This window comes from Microtus pennsylvanicus, chromosome 2 (assembly GCF_037038515.1).
Source record: "Microtus pennsylvanicus isolate mMicPen1 chromosome 2, mMicPen1.hap1, whole genome shotgun sequence".
NCBI lineage: Eukaryota > Metazoa > Chordata > Mammalia > Rodentia > Cricetidae > Microtus > Microtus pennsylvanicus.
Window position 1 is genome coordinate 31,995,126 of NC_134580.1, and position 26,066 is coordinate 32,021,191.

Sequence of the window (26,066 nt, forward strand, 5' to 3'; positions counted from 1 at the left end):
TTGCAGGTGTGTGCTTGTGTGCTTGCTCACCAGTGCTAATCCTCCAGGTCTTAGGGGCTTCTCAGCCTGCTCTATGGGCCCCAGCAATAGCACAAGCTGAGGGCCTTCCAGAACATCTGCACAGGCCTTTCTCCATCCTCCACCCCCACCCCCCACCCCCACACCCCCCACCCCCACACCGCTGCCAAGACAAGCTTTGGGGCACAGCAGGGGCAGGTGTGGTGATATTTTGAGAGCTTTTTGAGGGATGGGACCAAGAAAAGAATTAAGAGAAACATGCAATGACAAGCCACCCAGCCCTGAGGGACTCTGCCGGGCTGTGGGAGACAGAAATTTCAGGGGAGTGGGAAAGCTGAAGCCTGGGAGGAGTGCAGGGAGTCACAGACAATGGGGAGGCGGGGTGAGATGTTGAAAGCTGACAAATGGCTGAGGAGGGGCCAAGGCTTTTTAATGCAAGATGGAAAGGGGCAGAGCTAGGGGAAGACTCACTGAAGGCAGGCAGCAAAGAGGACAGCCCCCAGGAGTCACTGCTGGGGAGTGGGGGAGCCACCAGAGGCCTATGTAGGAGAGAGAGACAGTGGATGCTGTGTCGCTCTGTTCTGGGGTGGGGGTGGAGGAGGCCACTGCCACACTCCTGGTAGCACATATCCAGCTGTTTGACTTTAGGCAGGTCACCAATCCTCTCTGAGACTAACTTTCCTCGTTTGTAAAATCGGGACTAAATTACCTTCCAAGGAAACTACAGAGTGTAGGAGGTAGCTAGAGAGAAGAAAGTCAGTAGGCCTTGCATTTGGAAGGGCCCGAAAGCTGATATAATCATGGGGGAGATTTTAGTACAAGCCCCTTGCTAAAAATTGTCAAAACCCTAAGGTTTAATGTCTTGAAACTCCCCAGGGCTTGGGATGGCCAAGAGTCTGTCATAGGGAAGATGGTGCTGCATCTCATAAAAACCAGGCTAGCAGCCAGCACCTGCAGCAGAAAGGAGGCAGGGCTAAATGCATGGAACGCTGGCTAAAACCATGGGATGCCTGTTCTGTGGAGTGGAGCAAAATGCCACAGTGCGGGGGGTAGAGGGGGGCAACAGACTGGAAGCCAGGCTGGAACTTGGAGCCCCCAAAAGCCTTCCAAGGTTAGCATTGAGACATTTGGAAATGATTGTTCATTCTGGAGAACTTCCCAGAAGCCCAAGTTCCCAGCCCAACCCAGCAACAAAGCAGTGATCAACTTGAAGACGTACTTTCCTGAATGGATCGAAAAGCTGATTAAAAACAACAACAACAACAAAGCCATGGGGACAGCAGTGCTCTTGAAGAGGGACTGCTGGAGCACCTGGCTTTTTAATTTGAAGATGCATCCTGGGCCAAAGGGCTAGGCAGTCAGGTGGCATTCTCAAGACTCCTCCTCAGACCAAGAACTTTCCCAGCCTAGACATGCACATCTCATCCAAGGTCAGATGAAGTTAGAGGGAGTGAGAGAGGTGGTGAGCCAATGGCTGTTCTTCCTGTTCACTGTGTCCTAGATAAAAATCTCTGCAGCTGAAAAGCTGGTGGAATTAAATTTAGACTTCTATTGTGGCCCTCCCTGCCACGCCTCCCAGGGGGAGGAGCCGCTGGCACAGCTTCCCTGGGATCCACACTAGCCAGTATCTGATGGGTGATGGATGATGGGCCAGCCATGCTCTCCTTCTGACTACCTGTCTTACGGAAAAGCACTATCTCAGCATATAGAATACCCCACCAAGCCGGCACTGCGGCCTCCTAGGTCCTGTCACAGCCACAGTGGAAACCATATGAGATAATAAAAGCAAGGCATTTATAGAATTGCTTGTTATTCTCACTGGGATAATCTGGGTATGGTGGTATTTGGCCCTCGTGAGACTGCTCATTGACCACACACCAGAGAACCTTCTCTAGAGTCTTCTGCCGTCTCCCAGTGCCCGTCTCTGTTGTTCAGGCCTAGAGAACTCCTCATTGCCCAGAACATAAGCCTACAGGCTCTAGATTCTAGGTTCTTTGCTTGCCTCCTCTCTCTCTCCCCATATTTCCTATGCCCCTGCTCTGGAGTATCTCCCTGCTTACAATCCCAGAACTGGGGCATTTAGTTCCCTCCTCCTGGTCCATGATTTGCATTCCTCTCTGACTCAGATAGTCAAGTCTTTGGACGTTTTCTGGGACAATCCCAACTCCCGCCCAGAAGGATGGGAAAGATGGCCTGTGACTAGCCCCAAACTGACACTTTTTCCCAGAGTCACCTTGGATTCCCTTCGAGCATCACAAACATATGTGTGATCCCAGTCCACACCCTCGACCGTGTCTAGTGCTGCCAGAAGCTCGGGTTGTTTTACAGTCCTGGCTGGTGCTTGGCCTTCCCTGGTGTCTGACCTTATTCTTGCCATTCAACATACAGAGTGGGGATCCCTTGCTTTCCTCCGGCCCTCCTACATGCACACATACGGCAAACTGTGACATGCTTCCATATACATAGCCCCACCATCATTTGTGACTTCCCTCAACCTGACAGCTTCATCGCAGCCACACGGCTGGTGTCTCACACGAGATCAAATCTACTGGAGTTCCCACCTGTCCAGGTGGGTCATCAGCGGGGCCAAGCCTCCTTGTCTAGGCAGGCTCTTCAAATCTCCGTAGTTAATAAGCTCTTCTTCCCCTGCCCCAGGCTTCTCTCTGGAACCTCCAGCCATTCCACAAGGACCAGGCTCCTTATGCCCACCACTACTGCCCTGGTCACTGTTCTCTGCATAGACTCCTGTCTGTTACCAGTCTTGGCTTTCATAGCTCCCAGAGTGGTCTCCCAACAGAAGAGCCTGAACAGGACTCTTCCTGGTTCTCCTCTTCCTGGTTCCCATAGCTGTCTTCGCTGTCACCACGCCCTGTTGACTGTTCTCTGTGACAGGTAAACGCTGTCAATCATGTTTATTCTCGCTGCTGTCTCCCCACCTCTCCCTTGGCTACTCCCCAGGCTTTGGGCTTTTTATTTTAAATATAGAACCTTGTTTCCATATCCTCTTTCTCTTCTCCTGTTCGAACAATTCCTCTGCTCATCTCTCCCTTCCCTAATCTGCTTCCAACAGGCCTGCTGCCAAGATAGACTGTCAGGTGTGGGAATACATCTTACCAATATAGTCTGTGGTCAAAACCGAGTGCATCCCTTATCTGAATTCTATCTATATTCCTTCACTAAACGAGAAGCCAGCTCACAAATCTTATGAGACTCCCTCACACTGACTCTGAAATTCCACATAGGAGGCAGGTATGGAGTGACTGACCCCATTTTAAAAACATCTGCATCTTGTTTCCCTTGAAGAATCTCTTAAAATTGCCCTGACCCTTGTCCCTGCTCAGGGAATGGGCCTCCGCTCAGGGAATGGGCCTCCATTCAGGGAATGGGCCACTGCCTGCGGTACAATAATTCACTCCAGTATGATTGCAACTCACAACAAGCCTTCATAGGAACTGTACAAATGTTGAGCACTGTGCAGCTGGCTTTTGAATGCTTGGTGAGTGTTGAGAGCTTGGGAGGCTTCTCAAGATGGTGCACTGCTTGTACAATAAAAAAGTATAGAAGACGATACTCCTTGGGGGCAGTGATGGCACCACAGGAACATGCTCACCTAGCAAGCGTGAGGGCCTGAGTTGCTCTTCCAGAAACCACAATATAAAAGCCTGGCATAGTGACGCACACTTGCAATCTTAGCACCAGATTAGGCAGAGATTGGTGTGTATGGCTGTCATTGACCGTTCTACCAGACTAGCCTAATTGGCTTGGCAAGTCATGAGCCAATAAGAGAACTTATCCCCCTGACCCAGAAAAGAAGACAGTCCACACCTGAAGACCAACAGCTGATACCCTCTGGCTCCATGGGCATATGCCCATACCTGCGCGCACACACACACACACACACACACACACACACACGTGCCTGTATACATATATACCTATATTCACACAAGAAAAAAAAATAAGTTTTACCTTCCCAAATTTGAATTAATTTCAAAGAACTGAAGAAATAACAACTCATCTCCTGATCACACAATATACTGAGATCACAGAAAATTTTATTGTAGAAAAAAGCAGAACTGCCAAGCCCTTCAAAGTTCAGCTTCCAACAGGCAATGAAGTCACAGCATTCCCCAGGGATCCCTACAGAGAAGCCCTTCCAGACAGAATTACAGGCTCAGCAAGCCAGTGAAGGGGTCTCCAGAACTTAGAAGCAAAGCCAATTCCCTCTCTAGTGGCTGTTCATTGGTTGTGCTTTTTTCTTCCTGCCTCCTCGGCACAGTTGAAGGATTTTTTCAGAGAACTGTAAATTAAAATTTAAATTAGGAGTTCAAGTGTGGCAACTTAGAATCAGAGTTCAGAAGGGACTTAGGAGTTCTGAGAGAGAACACTGGGTTGCCTGCTAAAACCCGGGCCATTTCCAGACTGGCTTAAGGTTGGATCTCTCCCCAACCCAAGGCAACATCTCTCATTCCTCAGGGCCAGGCTGCCCTACCGGTGCCCAATGTTTGGGCAATTCTCAGCACGTCCTTTTGGAACAGAGTTCTGGAAGGAGCTGGCTCCAAATACAGGGGCTGCTGGAAGGGGGAGGGGCAGAAACAGACCGTAATTGTCAATCCCATACCACCCCCACCCACTGCTGAGAACAGCCATTCCTTGGACAAGGGCTCCAGTTTCCATGCTCACTGAACGATCCCTACTTGGGGCTGTTAACCCAGGAGACAAAATAGATCAGCACGGGCATGACCTAAAGGTACCGAATCTGAACAACAAACCCACCCTTGCCATCACAGTGAGGGAGCTTAAGGCTACAGAGCAAGCCCCCTCCCCATGGCCCTTGTCTCAGATGTGCCCCTGGCTAAACAAGCTTGCCTTGCAATAGGTTTCTGGGAGGGGAGATTTCAGAAGGCCGTTGTGGGTGAGGGGTTATTATTTACTGAGCTACCCAGTTTGAGAAAAAGGGACCTGGGTCTGAGGCCCCTAGTGAAGTTGTTCTCCAAGCTCTTTTTCTTCGTTGTTGGACAAGGCCCCTGGGTATCAGGACAGTGGAGGGACAGCGGAGGGGTGCCGGAGTGAGCATGTGTCTTTAACGAAATAAAGAAGCGGTAAATCTGACCTGCTTCCCCACCTAGAGCGAAGTGACCTGGAAGCTTGCTGAGACCCGTTGGGAAAAGGTAGGTGAGAGAGCCCGGGAGGGCGTGGGGGGGGGAGGGCGGCAGGAGAGGTACTGAAGCCGCTTTCCCGCTACTCCACCACGCGCCTGCGCGAACTGTGGGTGGAGGTCTGCACTATCTGAGTGCGGGAGGAGCCGCCGCTCCGGCCGCCGCCGCCGCCGCTGTATTTGCTGCTGCTTTTGCTGCTCGAGCCGTAGCTCCCGCCTCCCCCGCGGGAGCCTGCTCCTCCTCCGTAACCGCCGCTGCCCCCGCGGGAGCTGCTGCCGTATCCACCGCCGTAACCGCCTGAACCCCCGCCGCTGCCGCCACCGTAGCTGCCGCCGCCTACAGTCACCTGACTGCTCTGCACAGCTGTACCAGGGAGGGGCAGACGCACAAGGGTCAGAAGGATTCGGCACCTGCCGTGAGCGCCTGCAGCCCGTCATCCCTAGTGACCTCCTCTTTGAAAACAGACTCCTTGGAAGTCACTGCGTACTTCCAAAGGATGTAGGCCTTCGTTTAAGTGTGACACCTCTGTTTAGAGACAAGGCCTCAGTGCTCAGCTTTTATTGGATACATCTAATGATCATTAACCAATGCTGTCAAGTACCCCAATCAAGCAAAGCAGGCCTTGCTCACTATGGTGTTCCTTGTAAGAGACTAGAAAACAAAGCCAACCCAGCCCAGCCCATCCAGCCTCCATCCCGGACGGACGCTGCTACTTACAGATGCTCACTTGACTCTGTAGCTCCCCCGACATCCTGTGAAATGAAAGCAGGGCCATCAGCCATAGGAGCAGAGATGCTGATGTAGGGGTAGAGTAGAACTGTCCCCGAGCCCTTTCATGAAGTCTTAAAGCATTTGTGGGTCACACCTGGCCGCACCTATCTTAGGCTGGAGTACAGGAGCTTGGTGCTTGGGAGAAGGGGTGGGTAACAACGGCTTCCCCTCTACCCTTCTAACCTATACACCCTAACTTGCATCTTTCCGCTCACCTTGAACCATCAATCTTTCTGGGAACACCTGGAAAAGCCTTTCTTCATTCTCATTGGTCCATTCATATCTTTGGCACAGGGCACATGGCTGCAGTACACCCACCTGCTCTCCTCGCCCTCCAGCAGCTGGCGGTAGGTGGCGATCTCCACATCCAAGGACAGCTTGGCCCCCAGCATTGCCTGGTAGTCTCTCAGCAGCCTGGCTAGCTCCTCCTTAGACTGTTGGAGAGCCTCGTCCATGTCTTGCAGCTTTTGCTTTGCATCCTGGAGAGCCCTTTCTCCTCTCTCCTCTGCATCAGAAATGGATCCGTGCATCTGTTCGATCTGTATCAGAGACAAGTGGAGTACCACAGAGGTATTGAGCCCCTAGAATCTGACCTTGACCTTATGGGAGGTGGCATATCTGGTGAGCCCACCATGAGCACGCGCCCCACCTGTTTCTTGACGCTGTTGATCTCTGCCTGCAGCCTCTGGATGTTACGGTTGAGCTCTGAGATCTCCATCTTGCTGTTCTTCAGGTCATCTCCATGTTTCCCGGCTGTGATCTGCAGTTCCTGGTACTATATATCAGAGGCAGCACCATGGTCAGCACCTGCTGTTTTCTATGGTCTCCCAGAGAAAGCTCTGGGCCTCTCTCTCTTGGAGTAAGGTCATCCACCCCAAACCTCCCTCAGCTGAGGAACAAAAAGACATGTGTAGGCACAGTACGTGCATACACACACACACACACACACACACACACACATACACATACGCACACATGCGCACACACATACCCCACTATAATAAACCTCCCTGATTTCCACCAGTCTCTGGGCGGTCTTCTCTTCCATTCAGACAACCCTGTTTCTTAATGCCCATCACCACCTTTTTCACACACCTAAGCCTTCACACCATCCTTACCCACACTGGACCCTCTCACTCTGTCCCACCCCCATATTCCTTGTCCCATTTCCAGAGTGATTCTCCTGGCAGGCAGGAACTGCTGGCCTCAGAAGTCCTCAAAGGACCCACAGTCATTATTTTCTCTCTCCTGTGCCAGCATTGCTTCATCAACCAGACTAAACACAGGGCGTCCTCTTGAAGAGCTGACGAGAAAATGTGTGTTCTGACACAATTCCCCTTCCCCAGGTCAGTGACAAGATCCACTGTATCCCACAACATCTGCTTCCAGATTGTGGGACAGAGGTCGGCAACCCTAGAGTTGGCTTCAAAATCTACAAAGCAGACAACCACATCCTGCTTACTCAGAATGGCTGAGCTGCCTGCCTTTGTTCCTCCAACTAGAGTCTTAACCATTCAGAAACATGCATTCATACCCAGAAGGTAACAGAAAATATGTCCAATGGCATGGTAACAAGTGTTCACCTAATAAGTTCCCATACTGTTAAGAAAGTTGTAGAATGTTTAGAGTTACAGAAAGCCATTTCTAAGTAATATATAAAATAGAAAACAAAAAAGATAGTATTATGAAAAATAAAAACAACAAACGTTGTGGTGGTTAAAAAACACGTTTGTAATTTGCACTCCTGAGTCTAGTTATGGTTAATGGCAGCTATTATTGCAAGGCTTAGGAGAATTAGGCAGTGTGGCACCTATGAGTATGAACTAAAAATAAATAACCACAACAGGCAGGAACTAACCACACGCATTCAGGGTAGTGCGAAGAGAAGGGTAATCCTTAGCCAATTATCGGAAGTCTTTACCATTGGCATGTTACACGTTAAAGTGAGGAGGCAATATCAGTTTGGAGAGTTTCTGTTTATTTGGGGGTGCAAACTCAGAGCCCAAGATCACCTTGGTCTGGTACAGGGCCTCGGCCTCATCCTTGCTCTTCTGTGCGATCAGCTCATATTGGACTCGCACTGCATCGATGATGCTGTCCAGGTCCAGGGAGCGATTGTTGTCCATCGACAAGATGACATTGGTGTCACTGATGTGTGTCTGCATCTGGGACAGCTCCTGCGAAGCAGAGCATAGTTCACTCCTTCCACCCTCCCCTAGAGCCTCAGTCGCCCCTCTGCTTCTCCCTCAAGGCTTCCTGGGGAAGCCGGAATCTGAGCTAGAAGGGCCTCTTATAAGCAATGAAACACAAATGGAAGGTCTTAAGTGTCTCAACTCAAGTGATGGGGCCCAGGCATCTTGGCAGGAGGAAGCAACTCCGTGACCCCCTCTCCATCATGCCTTCTGTACTCACTGCCCCAGCCTTGCCCTGGCTTCACCAGTTTTTTGACACAGGTCTTTGAAAGACACAGCTGCTCCTTGTAGCCGTAAGAGCTCTCAATGACAGCAGAAGGGACGCCAGTCTGGAGTCACCTGACTAGCAGCTTGGTGAAGCAAATAACTGAATCTCAGTTCATGCACTCTTCTGTTGAATGGGCAACTCCACAAGCAGAGCTTCTGATGCAGCACTCAGCTGGGAGCATGAATCCGCACGTTAGACACAGGTCATAGGTGGACCTGGGGAACAAACTCCGGCTCCCCTCCAGTTTGCTTTTTCCACAAAACCCATCCTATCATTTTCTACAGGGTTCTCCCGGAGCCCGATGGCCTTCCCACAGAGCGTGAAGACCTGCTTGTTACTCTCGTGTCCCAGGAGACCATAAAGCAGGAAACCACTTCACCCTCACCTACTCGAGATTCTCGCTGCCCCCCCCCCACATCCCCACTGCCCCAACCAGAACCTTGAAGTTCAGGGAATGGCTGTCCCAACATGAAGAGCTGGATCCCTGGTGAGATGAGCCTTCTCCAGCTTTTATGAGGTGTGGGAAAAGAAAGGGGCTTCTCCCCAGGACTGACTCACCGTATCAAATAGATATTTCAGGAAGTTGACCTCCCCATACAGCGTGTCCACTTTGGACTGCAGGTCTGATTTGCCCATGAAAGCAGCATCCACATCCTGAGTAACGAAAATGTTTGACTTCATTACCCAAGCATTACATGCCACCAGCCTCATGTCTGGCCTCAGGCCACTGTCAAATGCTCTCTCTCTCTCTCTCTCTGGGTTTAGTTCCTGGCTAAAAATGTTATCACTTCACTCAAATCAGGGACCTAGAAAGAGGCACAACAACCTCCACCATGCCTCAGCCACATCAGCTCTCCAGATCCCAAAGCAGAGTCCGTCTGACTTCCTTTCTCTGTAAATGCCCTGCAGTTGGGTAGAGCACGTGCCCATGCTAGCCCAAGAATCACCCTGTCCACAGCACAGAGCATTCCCAGGGCTTCTCTCCTACCCAATCCTCAGCTCCCTGGGGACGCCCTTTCCATTACCTTCTTCATAACAACAAAGTCGTTCTCAGCATTGGTCCGCTTGTTGATTTCATCCTCATACCTGTGGTGGAGGCAAGAAGCAGGCTGAGAGCCAACCTCGGCCCTCTGAGGGTCGGCCTCCCAGCAGAAAACCAAGACTTTCCCAAGCCCCCACCATCCTGAACTCAGCCCTGCTCCAGCACTGCTGACGGATGATTGGGAGTAACTCCAAATCCTCCTGGCCAACAGTAAGGACAGAACACAACATGAGAAACTCGGAGACACAGAATGTCCCCACATATCCATTTGTTCTGATGTTACAATGTTATAAATGTTTACCTCGAGTTTTTTCAATAAAACCATAAAGTAATAACCACTTTGACCAAATCTTTTAAGAGAAAAATATTTCACCTATAGTTCTGCCCCCAACTGTGAGTTTTATTTTTCCCTGGGGACTCAGACATATGTGATTCTCCAGTAACCCAACACAGTGAGCATGGCCTTTGAGGTGGGAGACTGTAGAAAAGGCCCCTTAGGACTAACAGTCGCTCATGAAGTCACCCCTACCCTTGCCGGTGTTAACTATTAAGCATCATTTCATCTCAACCAGTGCGTCTCAGTGTGGTCCCCAGTCCACCAGCATTGGCATCACACATATACTCTGACTGCATCCCAGACTCACTGGATCAGAACCACTGGGGTGGGACATAGATTCAGACACAACATGAGGCAAGCTTAAGTTTAAGAACCACAGAGCTATTCCATCCAGTACTCAACAAGGGGGGATGCTCCAGACAAAGAGATGAACTTGTAGGCAGGGCCCCTGCCCTTCCCTGCTCAGTGTAACTGTCAGCTAGCTGCCACTGACATCCCACCAGGACTGTCACATGTAAAACGTCACCCCCTGCAGTTATACACTGCAGAACCACATGAGCCCCCTGGTTCCACTGCAGCAAAAGGACCCTGACTTGCCCCTTGGCCCCTCCCCCACCTGGATCCTTACTTGCTCTTGTAGTCCTCCACGACATCCTGCATGCTCCTGATCTCCAAGTTTTGGCGCGACCGCTCAGAGTTCAGAAAATCCACCTGCCTCTGCAGTTGGCTGATGTAACTCTCGAAGATGGGCTCCAGGCTGCTGGTTCGAGTCGTGGTGTTCACCTGCTGCAGCAGCTCCCATTTTGTCTGTAGCACCTGGTTCTGCTGCTCCAGGAAGCGCACCTAAAAAGCAAGGTCCCCAGGATACCCCAGACCATGAGTTGGAACAGCCTTCTCCATGGGAAGAGCTATCCGTGGCCTTGCAGCCCACTCAAACCTCCTTGGAAGTTCAAGATGGGCCTTCAGGCCATCAGGGGAGGTAAACAGTTTCTTATGTCACCTCCAGCCAGTTACATTGAGATGCACACCCTGACACAACAGAGCTTTCAGCCCACACTCAATTTATCCATGCCAAAATGAGCAATTGTCATTTCCTTTGTCTTTATGACTGGAGTGTGGCTCATGCCAAAATGAGCAATTGTCATTTCCTTTGTCTTTATGACTGGAGTGTGGCTCATGACTGAGAAGGAGCAGTCTTTTAGTATCCCGGGCATGCTTGGGTGGGTGCCCCCTGAATTTACTACCATCTTTGCTCCCTGCAACTGTGGTTTTCAAGACAGTAACCTCATTTAAATGCTATTATAGCCCAGGTAGAACTATTAAATAAGTGCTTCTGCTTTTTAAAGTCTCACAATGCATTTACACGTCCCAAGTAAGAGCTTTGGGCTGACATATTTCAAAAAATGCCTAGATTACTTCTTCCTTTGCTAGCCCAGGAAATAGAGCATCAACGTGGTCCTGTTCATCACTCCCTCCCCTCAAACTGTGGGAACAAAGATTGGACACAGAGTGGGGGCTGACAGCATGGATCAAAAGTCCTTTGTCCTTCATGTCACAAAACCCAGTTTTCACTGCTCCCTGCCGGTTGCCCACAGGTGGAGCTTCTCGTGCCATGCATTGATAAAGACAGCTGTGCCAACTGTGTGCTTCCCTCAGGGACTGTGTGTGGGCGCGCGTGCACACAAATTCTCACACATTTCATATATGTGTGTGTGCATCATACATCTGTATATATATTTTACATGCACAAATATTCACAGTCATACAGACAGGTATAATCACATATATTCACATTCATGTGCACACATTTACATACTCACTTGTACACAAACACATTCCTACATAAATAAGTTTATAAACATATCCATTCATATATACACATTAAGAGAGAAATCTCTATGAAAGGGAGGGGAACCACTGCTCTGTGGAAGCAGAACAGCCCTTTGCAGACACTGTCCTAAGATGGAGCGCTATAAGCCACCCAGAATTCCCAAGCCCCTGAGACTCTGCCTGTCTGAGGGGCCAGCTCTTGCCAGCTCTCCTTGGATTCTGCTTTTAATCGGAAGAATGTGTGCAGAGAACATTATCTCTCAGGCTTGGCTTAGCTGTATCACAGCAACAGATTGGGGCAAGCAGTTCTCAGATGTCCCATGTCAGTGCAGCTTGTAACCCCATGAGGAATTCCTGCCACTATTTCTGTTCTGTGGTGACACCCCAGAGAGTGGGAAGGTCAGTTACTCCATTACAGCTGAATGTTTGGTGACAGTGGCAGAGTGGGTATGGGCTTCTCAGACTGTGACTTTTATGCCAAGGGAGGACTTATGAAGGAGAGGTGCTGTCCTTTAAAGGGATGGCTCTACTGTGCTGTTGAGAATAGGCCAGGCTGTGCAGATGGGAAACCAGAGGCCACCCTGAGAAATTACAGTAATAAAAAGCTTGTTTTTGTCCAGGCTGGAGGCCACCTGGCTGATGGTCATCAAGGCCAGCTCCAAAGGAGAACAGGAAGCCATCTTCTGCATCTTGGTACCCTGCTGTAAAACTAAACAAGCCTCTGTTGATGGCAGGAGCCTTGATCCAATGAAAATCCCAAATTAATTCCCAGAAATCTGTGGTCCTTTGGTGATGCCAGTTTTCCCTGTTCCCCCTTCAGCAACCTTGGCCTCCTGGCAGCATCTCCCTCACTATTAAGTCCTTGCTCCAGGCAAACCTTCCGGCCTCTGCCTGTACTCAGGCACCATGGTGTCCAAATTGGTTTCACTTCCAGAGTGAACACCCTGGGGCCCTTCTCCATGCCCTCCTCCTGCTCACAAACCACTTCAGCTCCAACACTTGCCCTGATAGCAGACAGTGGTCATTGTACCTCCCTCTGCAAGTGTCAAAAGGAAGATTTTTACTGTCTGCCAACCTCTCCTCAGAGACCTGAACATGAGGCAAACCTAATCAGTGAACTGGGGTAAAGGGCTTCACAGTGGCTCTCGGTTAGTCTCAGGTGACGGACAAAGGACAACTCAGACAGAATGCCCCGTTAGCTTCTGGAGAGACCTGCCACCAGAACGTTTACTGAAGCCCACGACAGCTTCCCAGTTGTTGCTGCTGCCTGTCCCTCTATTATATCACCACCTCTCTCCTTCCTGTCACTTTCCCAGAAATCTTGACATTTGACATTCTCTGGAAGGGATCACACTTGTCACGCCTCCTTGCTACATGGACATTCTTTGTGCCGTGCTTGGCTCTCCTTTCACTTTCAAGACCAAGGTGAGGCCTGGGATCTCTCAGTGAAGCACTTCCAGTGTCCACCATGGCACAACTCATGGCACCTTCAGGCTACCATGACCCAAAGGCTGCCACACATACTAACACATCTCCTATAAACTGTCCCAGTTCTCCGCCATTCAGCTTGGGGGCTCCCTGTAGCTTCTGTGTATGGTGGCATGCAGTAAACCTAATAAAATATTTGTGAAATGAATAGGAGTGGGACAAATGGACAGGTAGACTGACAGACAGGCAGGTGAATGGGTGGCTTGATAAGCATTTGAGTGCATAGCAGGGAATGGGTGCAGGCATGAGTGTTGGGTAGAAGCATGGGTAGGTGATATTTATTGTGGATGATAGATGATGGGTGGGTGAGTGGATATTTAGGTAAATGAATACAAATGGATGGGTAAACGGATGGATGGATGGATGAAGGTGAGTGGATGGGTGGACATATTAGATGGATGTATGAATACATGGTGTAAATAAGTAGATAGATATAGATAGGTGGGCAGACAAATAGACAGATAAAGATAGAAGAAGGGAGATGAATGGATGTGAATAGATGGATGGGTGATGGGTGAATGTGTGTGCCTAAGAGGATAAGTGGATGAATAGATTGGGTGGATGAGTAGATAAATGGATGATGTATGTGGATAAGCATGTGCATGGGTGGGTGGATGCATGGATGCATGGGTGGGTGGATGCATGGATGGGTGGATGGATGGATGGGTGCTTGGATGGATGGGTGCTTGGATGATGGATGTATGTAGTTGAGTTGGTGGATGGGTGCATGGATGATGGATGTATGTAGTTGAGTTGGTGGGTGGGTGCATGGATGATGGATGGATGTAGTTGAGTTGGTGGATGGGTGCATGGATGATGGATGTATGTAGTTGAGTTGGTGGGTGGGTGCATGGATGATGGATGGATGTAGTTGAGTTGGTGGATGGGTGCATGGATGATGGATGGATGGATGTAGTTGAGTTGGCGGGTGGGTGCATGGATGATGGATGGATGGATGTAGTTGAGTTGGCGGGTGGGTGCATGGATGATGGATGGATGTAGTTGAGTTGGTGGGTGGGTGCATGGATGATGGATGGATGTAGTTGAGTTGGTGGATGGGTGCATGGATGATGGATGTATGTAGTTGAGTTGGTGGGTGGGTGCATGGATGATGGATGGATGTAGTTGAGTTGGTGGATGGGTGCATGGATGATGGATGGATGGATGTAGTTGAGTTGGCGGGTGGGTGCATGGATGATGGATGGATGGATGTAGTTGAGTTGGTGGGTGGGTGCATGGATGATGGATGGATGGTGTGGTTTAGTTGGTGGGTGGGTGCATGGATGATGGATGGATGGTGTGGTTTAGTTGGTGGGTGGGTGCATGGATGATGGATGGATGGTGTGATTGAGTTGGTGGGTGGGTGCATGGATGATGGATGGATGGATGTAGTTGAGTTGGTGGGTGGGTGCATGGATGATGGATGGATGGTGTGATTGAGGTGGCGGGTGGGTGCATGGATGATGGATGGATGGATGTAGTTGAGTTGGTGGGTGGGTGCATGGATGATGGATGGATGGTGTGATTGAGGTGGCGGGTGGGTGCATGGATGATGGATGGATGGATGGATGGATGGATGGTGTGGTTTAGTTGGCGGGTGGGTGGACAGATACATGTGTATGGATGGTGCGTAGGATGGATGCTGAGGCAGGTGATTAAATGAGTGAACGGGTGTCTAGGAACACAGATGAATGGAACGTGGGTAATGATGACTGAGAGCGAGATTGTTATCATGTGTACCTGTTGGGTATCACCACACCTCTTATCTGCTTTCCTACTAAAAGGGAAAGATAAAATGCAGCCCTCAGAAGCCTACATTACATGTTATCTATGTAAAAGCCTCAGTCAAAGGCTTTCTTGGGGTCCCAGACCACACTGAATGGAGGGACTGCCACCAACAAAGTGAAGCAGCTCCGCAGGATCAGCACTATGGCAGAGCGTCAGGCCCTCTCGGCCACTTGGATGCTGACCAAGGACTCTATCTACCCCTAAGGTACTTACCTTGTCGATGAAGGAGGCAAACTTGTTGTTGAGAGTCTTGATCTGCTCACGCTCCTGGTTCTTGACTCTTTGAATTTCAGGGTCTACCTCCAGGTGTAGGGGTTCCAGGAGGCTCTGGTTAATAGTCACCTCATGGATACCCCCAGGAGGAAAAGACGGACCGAATCCGCCAAACCCACCAAATCCAGCACCAAATCCAGCACCCCCAAAGCCACCTCCAAATCTGCCACCACCATAGCCACCGCCTCCAAAGCCACCACCCCCAAAACTTCTTCCTACTCCAAATCCTCCTGCTCCTCCCCCAGGGCAAAAACCACTGGCGCTTCTCCCTACTAGGCTCCCAAAGATGCTTTTACTACCGCCCAGATTGTAGAGACTCCGGGAGCTAAACCCCCCTCCATAACCACCGCCGCTGCACCTCCCGCGTGACTGGCACACAGATCCCACAACCTGTCGCCCACCGCCAAAGCCCGAGGAGGACCTGCTGCTATAGGCCCTCCTGCTCCTCGAGCTAAAAGCAGACTGAGAGCTAAACCTGTGACTCATGGTTGCTAGGGCAACCAGAGGTGGAAAGCAAGGGCCCAACTGGAAGGAGGCAGAAAGCAAGAGGGAAGGAGCTGTGTCTCCCTTGCAAAGGCTTTGGCTCAGTCCCTATATATACACACACCTGCTGGGCTGGGTGCCTGGGAGGGGAATATTTGCCAGCTCCATCTGCTTAAAAACTTCACACCTATCTGTTGCTGAAATTACACTGCAGACAAACTCCCCCAACTTGATCATTTATCGTTTATCTCTTATTATGGAGATATCGAAGGGCAGCAATCTCTCAGGATCTCAGTGTTGGAAACTCCTGTGGAGTTTCTCCTCAAATCTCACACTGATCTTTTCCTACGAAACACGCTGAGTTGTTTGTTTTGGGGTGTGCCTGAGAGATCTGGGATAAAACTACAGAATGTCTAGTGACCTTGGGACCACAGCTGGGACGAAAGTGGAGACACTTGCTTCAACAGGGCTGTCCCTGTCCGCAAAAGCTGGTTTTGTTTTCCATCGTTTTCGTGTGTCAACAAAATATTTTGTGAGCATCTCCCTGTAATATCTCCTAGACTCAAAGGCAAACTATCCCAAACTATTTTCTTCTCTTCTAATATTTCTAAACTGACACTGGCAATATTTTTGTAAAAAAAAAAAAGTTTAAGGGATATGTAAAGACCACAGTTTTTTATTTTATTGTTTTTAATAATATATTTTTCTCCACTCCCCTCCCTTCCTCTCCCCTCCCCTTCTACCCTCTCTCATGGTCCCCATGGTCCCAATTTGCTCAGGAGGTCTTGTCTTTTTCTATGTTCCATGTAGATTAGATCCATGTATGCCTCTCTTAGGGTCCTCATTGTTGTCTAGGTTCTCTGAGATTGTGAATTATAGCCTGGTTTTTCTTTGCTTTATGTCTAAAAATCACTTATGAGTGAGTACATGTGATAATTATCTTTCTGGCTCTGGGTTACCTCACTCAAGATGTTTTCTAGCTCCATCCATTTTCCTGCAGATTTCAAGATGTTATTATTTTTTTTCTGCTGTGTAGTACTTCATTGTATAAATGTACCACATTTTCCATATCCATTCTTCAGTCGAGGGGCATTTAGGTTGTTTCCAAATTCTGGCTATGACAAACAATGCTGCTATGAACATCACAGTTTTTTGAAAAGCCTTAATTTAGGTTTAGTATTATTATTTTGTATTTGCTCAGCATAAAATTGTCTTCCTAGTAAAAAGTGGCAATAATAACAGTAAGTTCCTCAAGGGTTACTCTCAAATTCTGTATTTATTAAAGAACTGCAGTGAGTGAATCGTGGCCTGCGTGAATTCTCTGAGGACTGTCCCCAGTAGGAGGCCTGGCGAGAAATTCAGGGAGTGTATTCATGTCATCTGACAAAGTGTGTTTCTGCTTCTGGATACAAATATCTGGTGGACTGTATCCAAATGTATGAAAATGTCTTAAACATGAAGAGAAAGAATAAATGCCCAGTTTCAGCAAACAAGATTGGGTAATTTCTCCACAGGGACGCAATTATTTAAACCCTCAAGGAAGTGTAGCAGAACCAGAAAAGGTCATGATATAATAAATGTTATGGAGACCTGGGGGGCTCAAAAGTCACAAGGAGCGTGAATCACTCAGGCAGATCATGGGACACTTTCTCCCAGGATTTTAAATGTCATTTTTCTATGTGTTCATGCAATAAATGATTTATTTTGCAATAGTTGGGACTGACTCCCAAGTGCTCCAGCTTTGGGCAGAAATCCCAATCAAGGCTGGAATGATCGGCTGGTCTGAAAAAGCAAGAGACTGTTCAGAGGGAAAAGCCTGCAGCTGGAAGTGTCCTGAGGGCCTTATCACTCTCCACAGTGTTCCGAGCGTGGGAACTGTTTAATGGGTCACCTCCAGGGATCGCTGTGGAGGGGGAAGAGAATGAGCCTGAGATGTGGAGACAAAAGCTCAGCTCCTGGATGTTGCCATCTCAGACAAGTCATTTGCTCCAGAGCCTTGGATGCTACCGTCTTTCCAGACTCCATGAATTGATGGTTGCTGCTCTCTCCCTCCCACGAACCCATCCCGGTGAGCAACAACCATCCACATCATCCATGATTCCAACTCAAGCTTGGACGGTGCTATACAAGTCAAAACAGATGGCCACCCTAGTCTTTTTCCATCTATACACGGCCATTATTCCCAACTTAACCTCAAGGGACTTTAGATAGGACAATGGAGCCAGGCCCGCATGTTCAAAGATAAGGAGAAAGCAAAAAGGCCAGAGAAAGAGTTGAAAATGAAACTCCGGAGAGCCAGATGCAATGGAAAGTTGCCAAAAGGCCAGGGTTCTGAGTCAAGCAGAGGCAGAAGCAAGGAAAGAAAAAGAAAGAGGAAGAGGTCAGAAAAGTTATGGTGGGACAGCGGGCATGGCAACAGTGGTTGATGAAGGAATTCTTGAGATGAGCATCTTGAAACTTGGCTTTAAAGCAAGACTTTGCCCCTTCCCAGCCCCTTGGTTTGGACATGTGCATCATCAAATCTCCGTTTCAGACGTCTGAAACAAAGAGAGTAACATCAGCAGTGCAGGAGACCCTAAGGAGGGCTATGCTCAAATACAAAGGAGCAGCTATCAGTTGGCCATATGAATGGGGCTCCTTCCTCTAACACCCTCAGGAAGCTTCCCCCAAGGCTAAAGACCTTGGGAGCCCCTCTCAACCTCTGCAGAGCTTGTCTGTACTGTTGGCTTATATCCATCTCTCGTCACCTCCATCTCCACACCCAGCTAAATAAACAGGTCCTTAGCATCAGAACCAAACACAGCCTAAAAAGTGCCCACCAGATTGCTGGTGGAGACTAGTGGCAGAGTCCTGCCACTGAGTGAAAGTAAAGGCTAACAGAGATATCTGAAGAAGGAAGAGCCTGGCCCCACATTGAGCCAGCCTCCCTGGTTCCTGGCTCTGTGGTTGCCCTGTTTACTGACTACTGGCTCCCCCTCCCATCACTCACTGCCTGCTATCATCAGCAAGAACTCTCCTTAAAAAACAAGTGGGGAGTCAGCTTGCCCCACCTGACTCCCAAATACTGAAACCCAAGCTGCCAAGAGGGTGAGGCCCGAGCAGCTATCAGTCACAGAATCACAGTCTCAGCAGCAGCAGGGGGCAGGGTTCCAGAGGATCTGCTGGTGTGACCCATGAAGCATCCCCACAGATGCTCCCTGTCTCATCCAGCATCTCCCAGGGGCTGGACAAGGATATGGCAGGGGTGTAGCAGAGAAAGACCTGAGGAAGCATTTCACTCCCCAACCCCCACCCCGAGGGTGAAGCTCTGGGGCTATGGGCAGGTATGTATGGAGTTTGTGTCAGCCTTGTGACTGGAACTTTGGGACCTATAACCTGCAGATAAGACACCATGGGGTGGTAAAGATGGGAAGAGAGCGGCTGCTGGACAGAGCAGAAGCTCCATCCTTAGTTATCCACCCAGCAGGAGCTTCTCCCTGTTCAAGTGTCAGAACCGAACTTGCAATAGAGGTCACCAGTCAGTTGGCTGGTGTCATTTCACATCACTGGGGACTTCTGATTTCTGGGTGAGGATGGCTACTGGGCCATCACCTAATGTCCCAAAGTACCCAGGGCCTCACCTTTGTTACCCTCTTTGACTAGAATCCCAGGACCTGCCTGGAAATGAAGGAGAAAGTAACTTCCTTCTACCTTGTCAAACCTATCAGATGCTCTGAGCCCTGGAAACCCGCATGAGGCCACAGCACATCTCTGCAGAGTCCCGTGCAGAGACAATGCTGTTCCGGGCATGTTAAGGCTCTTCCATCCAAAGTACTGGAGAGCTGACTTTTTAAACACCCTTCACCAAAGCTGGCACTGTCTCTTGTCCCTGATCAAAGGGAACAGCTGGGCATGTGTGGGCCTAAAAGAAAACAAGGTTGTAGGCTGGACCCAAGCCGAATTCCAAGAGAAATAGTCAAGGCCCAGGCCATGAATCACAGCTGTCTGAGCAGAAGACACTTCTGTATATTGGATCAAAAGGGAGTCAGGATGTACTCAAGATTGTGGGGATAGTTGGTAGTGGGGTAGGGACCAGAATCCTAAATCTCTGGGGCAGGAGATAGGAAAAATTCAGTTAATTCCAGGCTCATATGTCTCCTTTCCATGTTAAAGAGATGATAGCAATACAAACACAAGGAATTAACTATTCTTCTTTCCTTTATTTAAAGAATAAGCATCCCTGGAACAATGGTTATGAACTTTTATTGGGGTCTTACAATGAAGAAGCTACATGGACGGCATTTGAGCCTCATAGACTCTTGGGGCAAGGGTTCATGCACACGTAGAGGCCAGAGGTTGGTGTCAGTGTCTCCCTCTGTCACCTCATCTTATATTCTGAGACAGAGTCTCTCCCTGAACCTGGAGCTTGCTGCTTCTGCTGGATTGTCCAGCCAGATTCTCCTCAGATCCGCCTGTCTCGGTACCTCCTACACTAAAACTGCAGTCTCCACACACATCACCAGGGCTACAGACTCACCTCACCGCCCTCTGATTTTTCTGGGGATCCTGGGGATCTGAATGTGGGTCCTCATGCTTGCACACGCATTTTACCCACTAAGCCATCTCCAGTGTCGCCACCCCCCCTTTTTTTGCAGAGAACAAAGTTTCTTGTAACCCAGGCTGGCCTCATACTCTCTGAGTAACTAAGGATGACCTTGAGTTTCGGAGACCCTGCCTCCACCTCCCAAGTGCTGTGATTACAGGTTTGTACCACTGTGCCTGGCAGAAGAGGTGCTGGAGATGAGCTGGGGGCTTCAGGTATGCTAAGAAGGTGCCCTACTAACTGAGCCCCATCCCAAGCCATGCAACCACATTTTACTGATGATTTGAGGTGAGCAAGCAGCCAGCCATAGTGCCTGCAGCCCCCCGACCCCAGATTTCACTTGGGCAGACTGACTCCAAAGGCAGGGTTCTGCTGTGTTCCTTCTGCTTTGTGGGATTAGCTTTTAGAACTCGGCTTCTGGAGTCTGAGTCTTGATTCTACCTCATAGGAATTACATTCACTAACTTCTCCACACTTCAGTTTCCCCATTTGTGATGCCCAGGCACTGCCTACCTCATGAAATTGGGAAAGCTGGGGCAGTTAATTCGTGAGATGCTCTTAGGACATAGCCAGGCATGACTGTCACTTAACAGTTACTAGACAAAGCAACCCTCTGTCAACTACACTGGGTTTTCCATCCAACTTCTCATAGCAAATTAGGGCAGCATCATTTCCAAAAATGTAAGCTCCTTTATACTGTAAACCATGGAAAAGTCTTTGATATGCTTTGCTCTAATTCCCTAGTTTCTGAAATGAGTGAGGGCTGCTTGTGCAAGACAGTAAAGAGCAACACAGGAGGATTACAAGTTCCAGGTCAGCCTGGGGTACATGATGAGATCCTGTCTCTTGGTAGGGGGACAGAGACAATCTTCTGAGCAAGAAAAAAGACTCCATCATTCCACTCAGGGTCCCAGCCCCAAGCTGCATTCACCACTTAAGTTGGGAGCCCTTACACCACCCTCTCTCTCTCCACTCACAGGACACTTACACCACCCTCTTGTTTCTATGAATATGATTTTTCCATTTTGCACATACATGAGATCATGTATGTGTCTGTCACTTAGCATAGTTCCCCAGGGAGCCTCTCCATGTTGTCATAGCTGATGGGGTTTCTTTCTCCTGTCAGCTCATTGGCATTCTATTGCATATCGTATGTGCCACATTCCCTGGTTTGTTTTTGCTTGATTTTATTGCTTCTTAGTGTTTTGAGACAAGATGTCAGGTAGTCCAGGCAAGCTTCAAACCTTCTGTAAAGCTGAAGATGACCTCAATCTTCTGATCCTGCCTCCTTCAATTCCCAAGAGCTGGTATTCACAGGTATGTCTCACCATAACCAGCTCAAATCTTCTTTAGCCTCTGGATTGGACTTACAGGCCGCCCAACATGGGTGCTGGAAACAGAAGTTGGGGTCTCTGGAAGAACAACAAGAGCTCTTAACCCCTAAGTCACCTCTCTGGCCCCAGCAAGTTTTTATCTATCCATTTGTCTACGGACAATGAGGCACACTCACGTCTTCAAAAGAAGCCCAATTCCATCTCCTTTTTAAATAAATATGCCCAGAAGTGAATTGCTGAACCGTATGGTAGTTCTATTTTTAATTTTTTTCTGAACTTCCATCCTGTTTTCCATGAGGCTAATCTGGGCTACCTTACATTCCCACCACCAGTGGGCAAGGAGCCAACACCACCAACCATGAGAGAAATGTAATGTAAATGACAGTCACAGCGAGATAAGCCTCACCCCTGTTAGTATGGCAACCATCGACAGATAAGATAGGAGTGTTGGCAAGAGCGTGGAGAGAAGGAGCCCTGGCACAGGTGGGGCCATCGTGCCTCTGAGTGCAGGCAGCAGTGGAACAGGCCCCACATTCCTCTCTCACTGTAACAGGCTATTATCCCCTGTTGGAGACACGGTCTCCCATGGTTTTAGCTCGGGAGCACTGGGCTGTCTCCTAGCAGTATGTTGTTGACTCGGTGGGGAGTTTCTGTGCTCTACCAAGGTGTGGCCTCTATTTCTGTTTATCTAACTTCCCTCGTCCATCTTTTTGCTGGTGAGGAAGAGACTTTACAAAGAAGGTACTCACAAGTGTGCTCCTTCATGTCTGTCTTCCGTTATTCTCCCTGTTTGTCCCTTGTTTGCCATGGGCCTTACCAGCCCTGCACTGAACCTGTGTTCTGTCCAGAACCAGTCATGTGCCACATCGTGATGTTTCAGCCAGTCATGGACCACATATTCAAAAGATACGGCCACATACCAGAAGATCATAATGAAGAAAAAAAAATTCTACCACCTAGAGATAGCACAGCCACATTGATGTTGAAGCAAAGCATGACTCCTGCATGCTACATGCATGCATGAATGAAGTGGCCGCCCTGCAGGGGCATGGAAGAGCAGAGCAGCGTGGGTACAAGGTAGGTGGATCGAGTCCTAGTTTACAGAAAAATACCGAAGCCTGCAATAGCCGAGTCACACAAGTCGGTACGAATGCAGTGATTCAGCCTCAGGAACCCATTTCTGTGGTTGCTCATTCACCAATCATCAGAGAGCAGAATTCTCCAGCGTCCTATAGCAGATGTCGACCTCAAAACAGTGTCTACAGCAGAGTGTGGAGGTTTGAGAGGGAATGGCCCTGCAGGCTGAGATTTGAATGCCTGGTCATTAGGGAGGGCACTACATGAGAGAGAGTAGGAGGTGTGGCCTTGGTAAAGCTGTCACTGGGGGTGGGCTTTGGGGATTTCAAAAGCTCAAACCATGCCCAGTGTCTCTCTCTTCCTGCTGCCTGCAGATTGGGATGCAGAACTTTGAGCTGTCTCTCCAGGACAATGTCTCCCTGAATGTCCATGCTTCCCATCACGTTGGTAGTGGAGCAAACATCTGAATGTAAGCAAGCCCAGTTAGCTGTTCTCCTTTGTAAGAGCTGCCGTGGTCAGTGTCTCTTCACAGCATCAGAACATTGACTAACACAGAGCAAATGACTCTTGGCTAACCTTTCCCCAAGAACAATCTCCTCCATGAATGTGGCGCCTGCCCTTCTGCCAGATCTTCCCCCCAAGCATCCTATTATTCACAACTGCTGTGTGGATGCCTCCAACTATCAAAAGTGTCTAAAGCTAAACATGAAAGCAGGGGGCACTTAGCAATCAGATGGGACTGGGCGGGCTTTGGATTTGTGGTGGACAGAGAGTCATGAGAAGAGGCTCTCTGGGTCGGTGGAAATGAGCACAGCTGAGAAGTAAAAGTCATAGTTCAATGTTCTTCAAGACTCACGTTCATGGGAAGAGAACTTGTGGGAGGGAATCAAAGAGGCAAATCCAGGCAGCTAGACAGACTCCTGGCCAGGCTCCAGAGGCCCCAGAGGTCACAGAGGTCACAGGCACCCTCTCTCAAGCTCTGATAAGGACAATGCATCCTGCATCCCAAGCCCAACTCTCGGCTCATATTACAACTACCCAGACTTCTCATCAATAAAATTTAATAATGATAGGTTCCCCCTAGGGTTACCAATAAGGCCACATGTGAGAAAAGTTCTCTTTGAACTGTTATGCAGTATGCCACGTCGCTCACCTCTAACATTTGCCTTCGTTTCCCTTCCGCAGCAAAGACTGACTTTGATGACTCCAGTCCCAAAGGCAAAGCCTAGTGTTCTCCAGAAAGAGGACTGTAGTGGGGTTTCATTTGTATACGTAAAGCTTGCCTGAAGTTCAGAATGCAAAGCAGCCACACTAGCCAGCCATATAGGCCAGGCAGTGGTGGTGCACACCTTTAATCCCAACACAGCCACACTAGGTAGCCACACAGGCCAGGCAGTGGTGGCACACACCTTTAATCCCAACACAGCCACACTAGGTAGCCATAGAGGCCAGGCAGTGGTGGCACACACCTTTAATCCCAACACAGCCACACTAGTTAGCCATAGAGGCCAGGCAGTGGTGGCACACACCTTTAATCCCAACACAGCCACACTAGGTAGCCACACAGGCCAGACGGTGGTGGTGCTCACATTTAATCTCAGCACAGCCACACTAGGTAGCCATAGAGGCTGGGTGGCGCTCCCACATCCATTGTTCTTCATCAGTGTTCTACACTCTTTACCCCCTTCTAAACTCCACCAACCAGGGTCCTGAATCTTTTCCCATCCTTCCTCCTGATCTAAGAATGAAGTCGTGGCTGCCAAGAGACACCAGTAAGAGCTTGAGCAAGGGGTTCACTCTAGACCTGCTAGAACCTTAGAGCTCAGACGAGATGGGAGGTGGGGAAATGGAATGTCAGTGTGTAGTCCCTTTTGAGTCCTCTGCTCCCCACCCCACGGAGCCCATCTCCTAAAGAGAGGACTCTGCTGCTTACAATTTGGGGACTCAGCTTCAAAGAGGCCTTGGGTTACTTCTAGTGTGGCACCCCTGATGCTGAGGGAATCAGGTCTGGGGAAGCAGAATGGAGGGCAGACCTGGGGGGTGGGGAGCATGCAACAGAAGGCTGTTTTCTGCAGATGTGCAAATGAACTTCACTCAAAAATCTAAATAGTGCCCTTGGTTCCTTGTGTGGCCCAGTGCCTTCAAAAGGGGAACGTGAAGGGTGGTCCTGCACTATCTGCCTGTCTCAGAAAGAGAGGTGAAGGAGATGCCCTGTGGGCAGAGGTACAGGAAGCTGGTGGAGCAATGTGTGCAAAGCATGGGGCAGGGCAGGGCAGGGCAGGGCAGATCCCCTAGGCCCTGCTGCGAGCAGTTGAACTGTGAAGGGGCTCAGGTGCATGGCAGCCCTTTGTGATCTGCTGAGCAGACGCGGGCACCCTGCTAACACAGGGGAGTCCTGGAGTGTCACCAGCATATGCCTGTTCTGGGTTGTCGGCTTGACCACATCTGGAATCAACTGAAACCCAATTGGTTGGGCACACCTCAGAGGGAAGTCTTTGTCTTAAGTAAATCATGTGATGTGGGAAAGCCCACTTATGATCCAGATGTTGATCCAGACCACACCTCCTGCTGCCAGCCTCTATAAAGCACATGGAAGAAGGAAGCTTGCTCTCCGCCTGCTTGCTCTCCCTCTTGCTAGCAAGAATTCCTTCACTGACATTAGAACCTGATTCTTTGAGATTCCTGCATTTACTGAAGACCAAATAGCCTTGTGGACTGAACATTACTGGATTCTTAGACCTTCCATTCATAGGCAAACATTGTTGTATTAGTTAGACCACAGCCTGTAAGTCATTCTAATAAACCCCCTTTCTGTGTAGAACAATATTCATTCTATAAATTCTATTACTGTAGAGAACCCTGAGTGATAAGTACACTTACAGACATCTTCCTATAAAGGGAGGTATCTTGACATTCATGGGGCATCCTCAGCTTTTAAAGCCCCTTCACTTATCTAGTCTGACAAATGGGCAACCTGCCATCTATGAAATGCACAGCCTTTTGTGGCTCCCAGACAAAATATTTCACTCTGCGACCCTATGTGAAGCTGACAAAAGCATGAATAGTGAATTAAGTTTGAAATAGATGCAGCCAGCAGGGAGATTCCATCTCAGCAACCAATTGCCTCGACACTCCAGTATCCTGATCCTGTTCAGAGTAGATAAACATGCAGAGGCTTGTTTACTCTCTAGGTATTTATTTCCTTCTAGGGGGAATTGGTGAAATGCTCATTTGGGGAGTGTGAGGAGAGGAGAGGAGAGGAGGGGAGGGGAGGGGAGAGGAGAAGAGAGGAGAGGAGAGAAAGGGAGAGGAGAGGGAGAGAAGAGGTGGGGGAGGGGAGAGGAAAGGAGAGAAGAGGAAGGGAGGGAAGTGGAGAGGAGAGAAGGGGAGAAGAAGACAGGAGGTGCAAACCACAGGCTGGGCA

At 49.3% G+C, this 26,066-nt stretch overlaps 1 protein-coding gene across 1 annotated transcript; it reads right to left on the minus strand.

Moving 5' to 3' along the window:
* Window positions 1-4,054: 4,054 nt before the first annotated feature.
* Krt77 (keratin 77) lies at window positions 4,055-15,652 on the minus strand. Its single transcript, XM_075960731.1, has 9 exons — window positions 15,107-15,652; window positions 10,416-10,630; window positions 9,434-9,494; window positions 8,967-9,062; window positions 7,961-8,125; window positions 6,598-6,723; window positions 6,267-6,487; window positions 5,895-5,929; window positions 4,055-5,540 (listed from the first exon to the last, which is right to left on the minus strand). The coding sequence occupies exons 1-9, from the start codon at window positions 15,650-15,652 to the stop codon at window positions 5,260-5,262; spliced, it is 1,746 nt and encodes a 581-aa protein (XP_075816846.1). The 3' UTR covers window positions 4,055-5,259.
* Window positions 15,653-26,066: the final 10,414 nt, after the last annotated feature.

Excerpts from the sequence above, each read along its gene's own strand:
- Krt77 (XM_075960731.1), bottom strand. The coding sequence starts at position 15,652 with ATGAGTCACAGGTTTAGCTCTCAGTCTGCTTTTAGCTCGAGGAGCAGG. Across the intron at positions 5,930-6,266 it reads CTGGAGGGCGAGGAGAGCAG|GATGTCGGGGGAGCTACAGA; the intron begins GTGGGTGTACTG and ends TTCATTTCACAG. Across the intron at positions 5,541-5,894 it reads ACAGAGTCAAGTGAGCATCT|CTGTGCAGAGCAGTCAGGTG; the intron begins GTAAGTAGCAGC and ends TCCCTGGTACAG.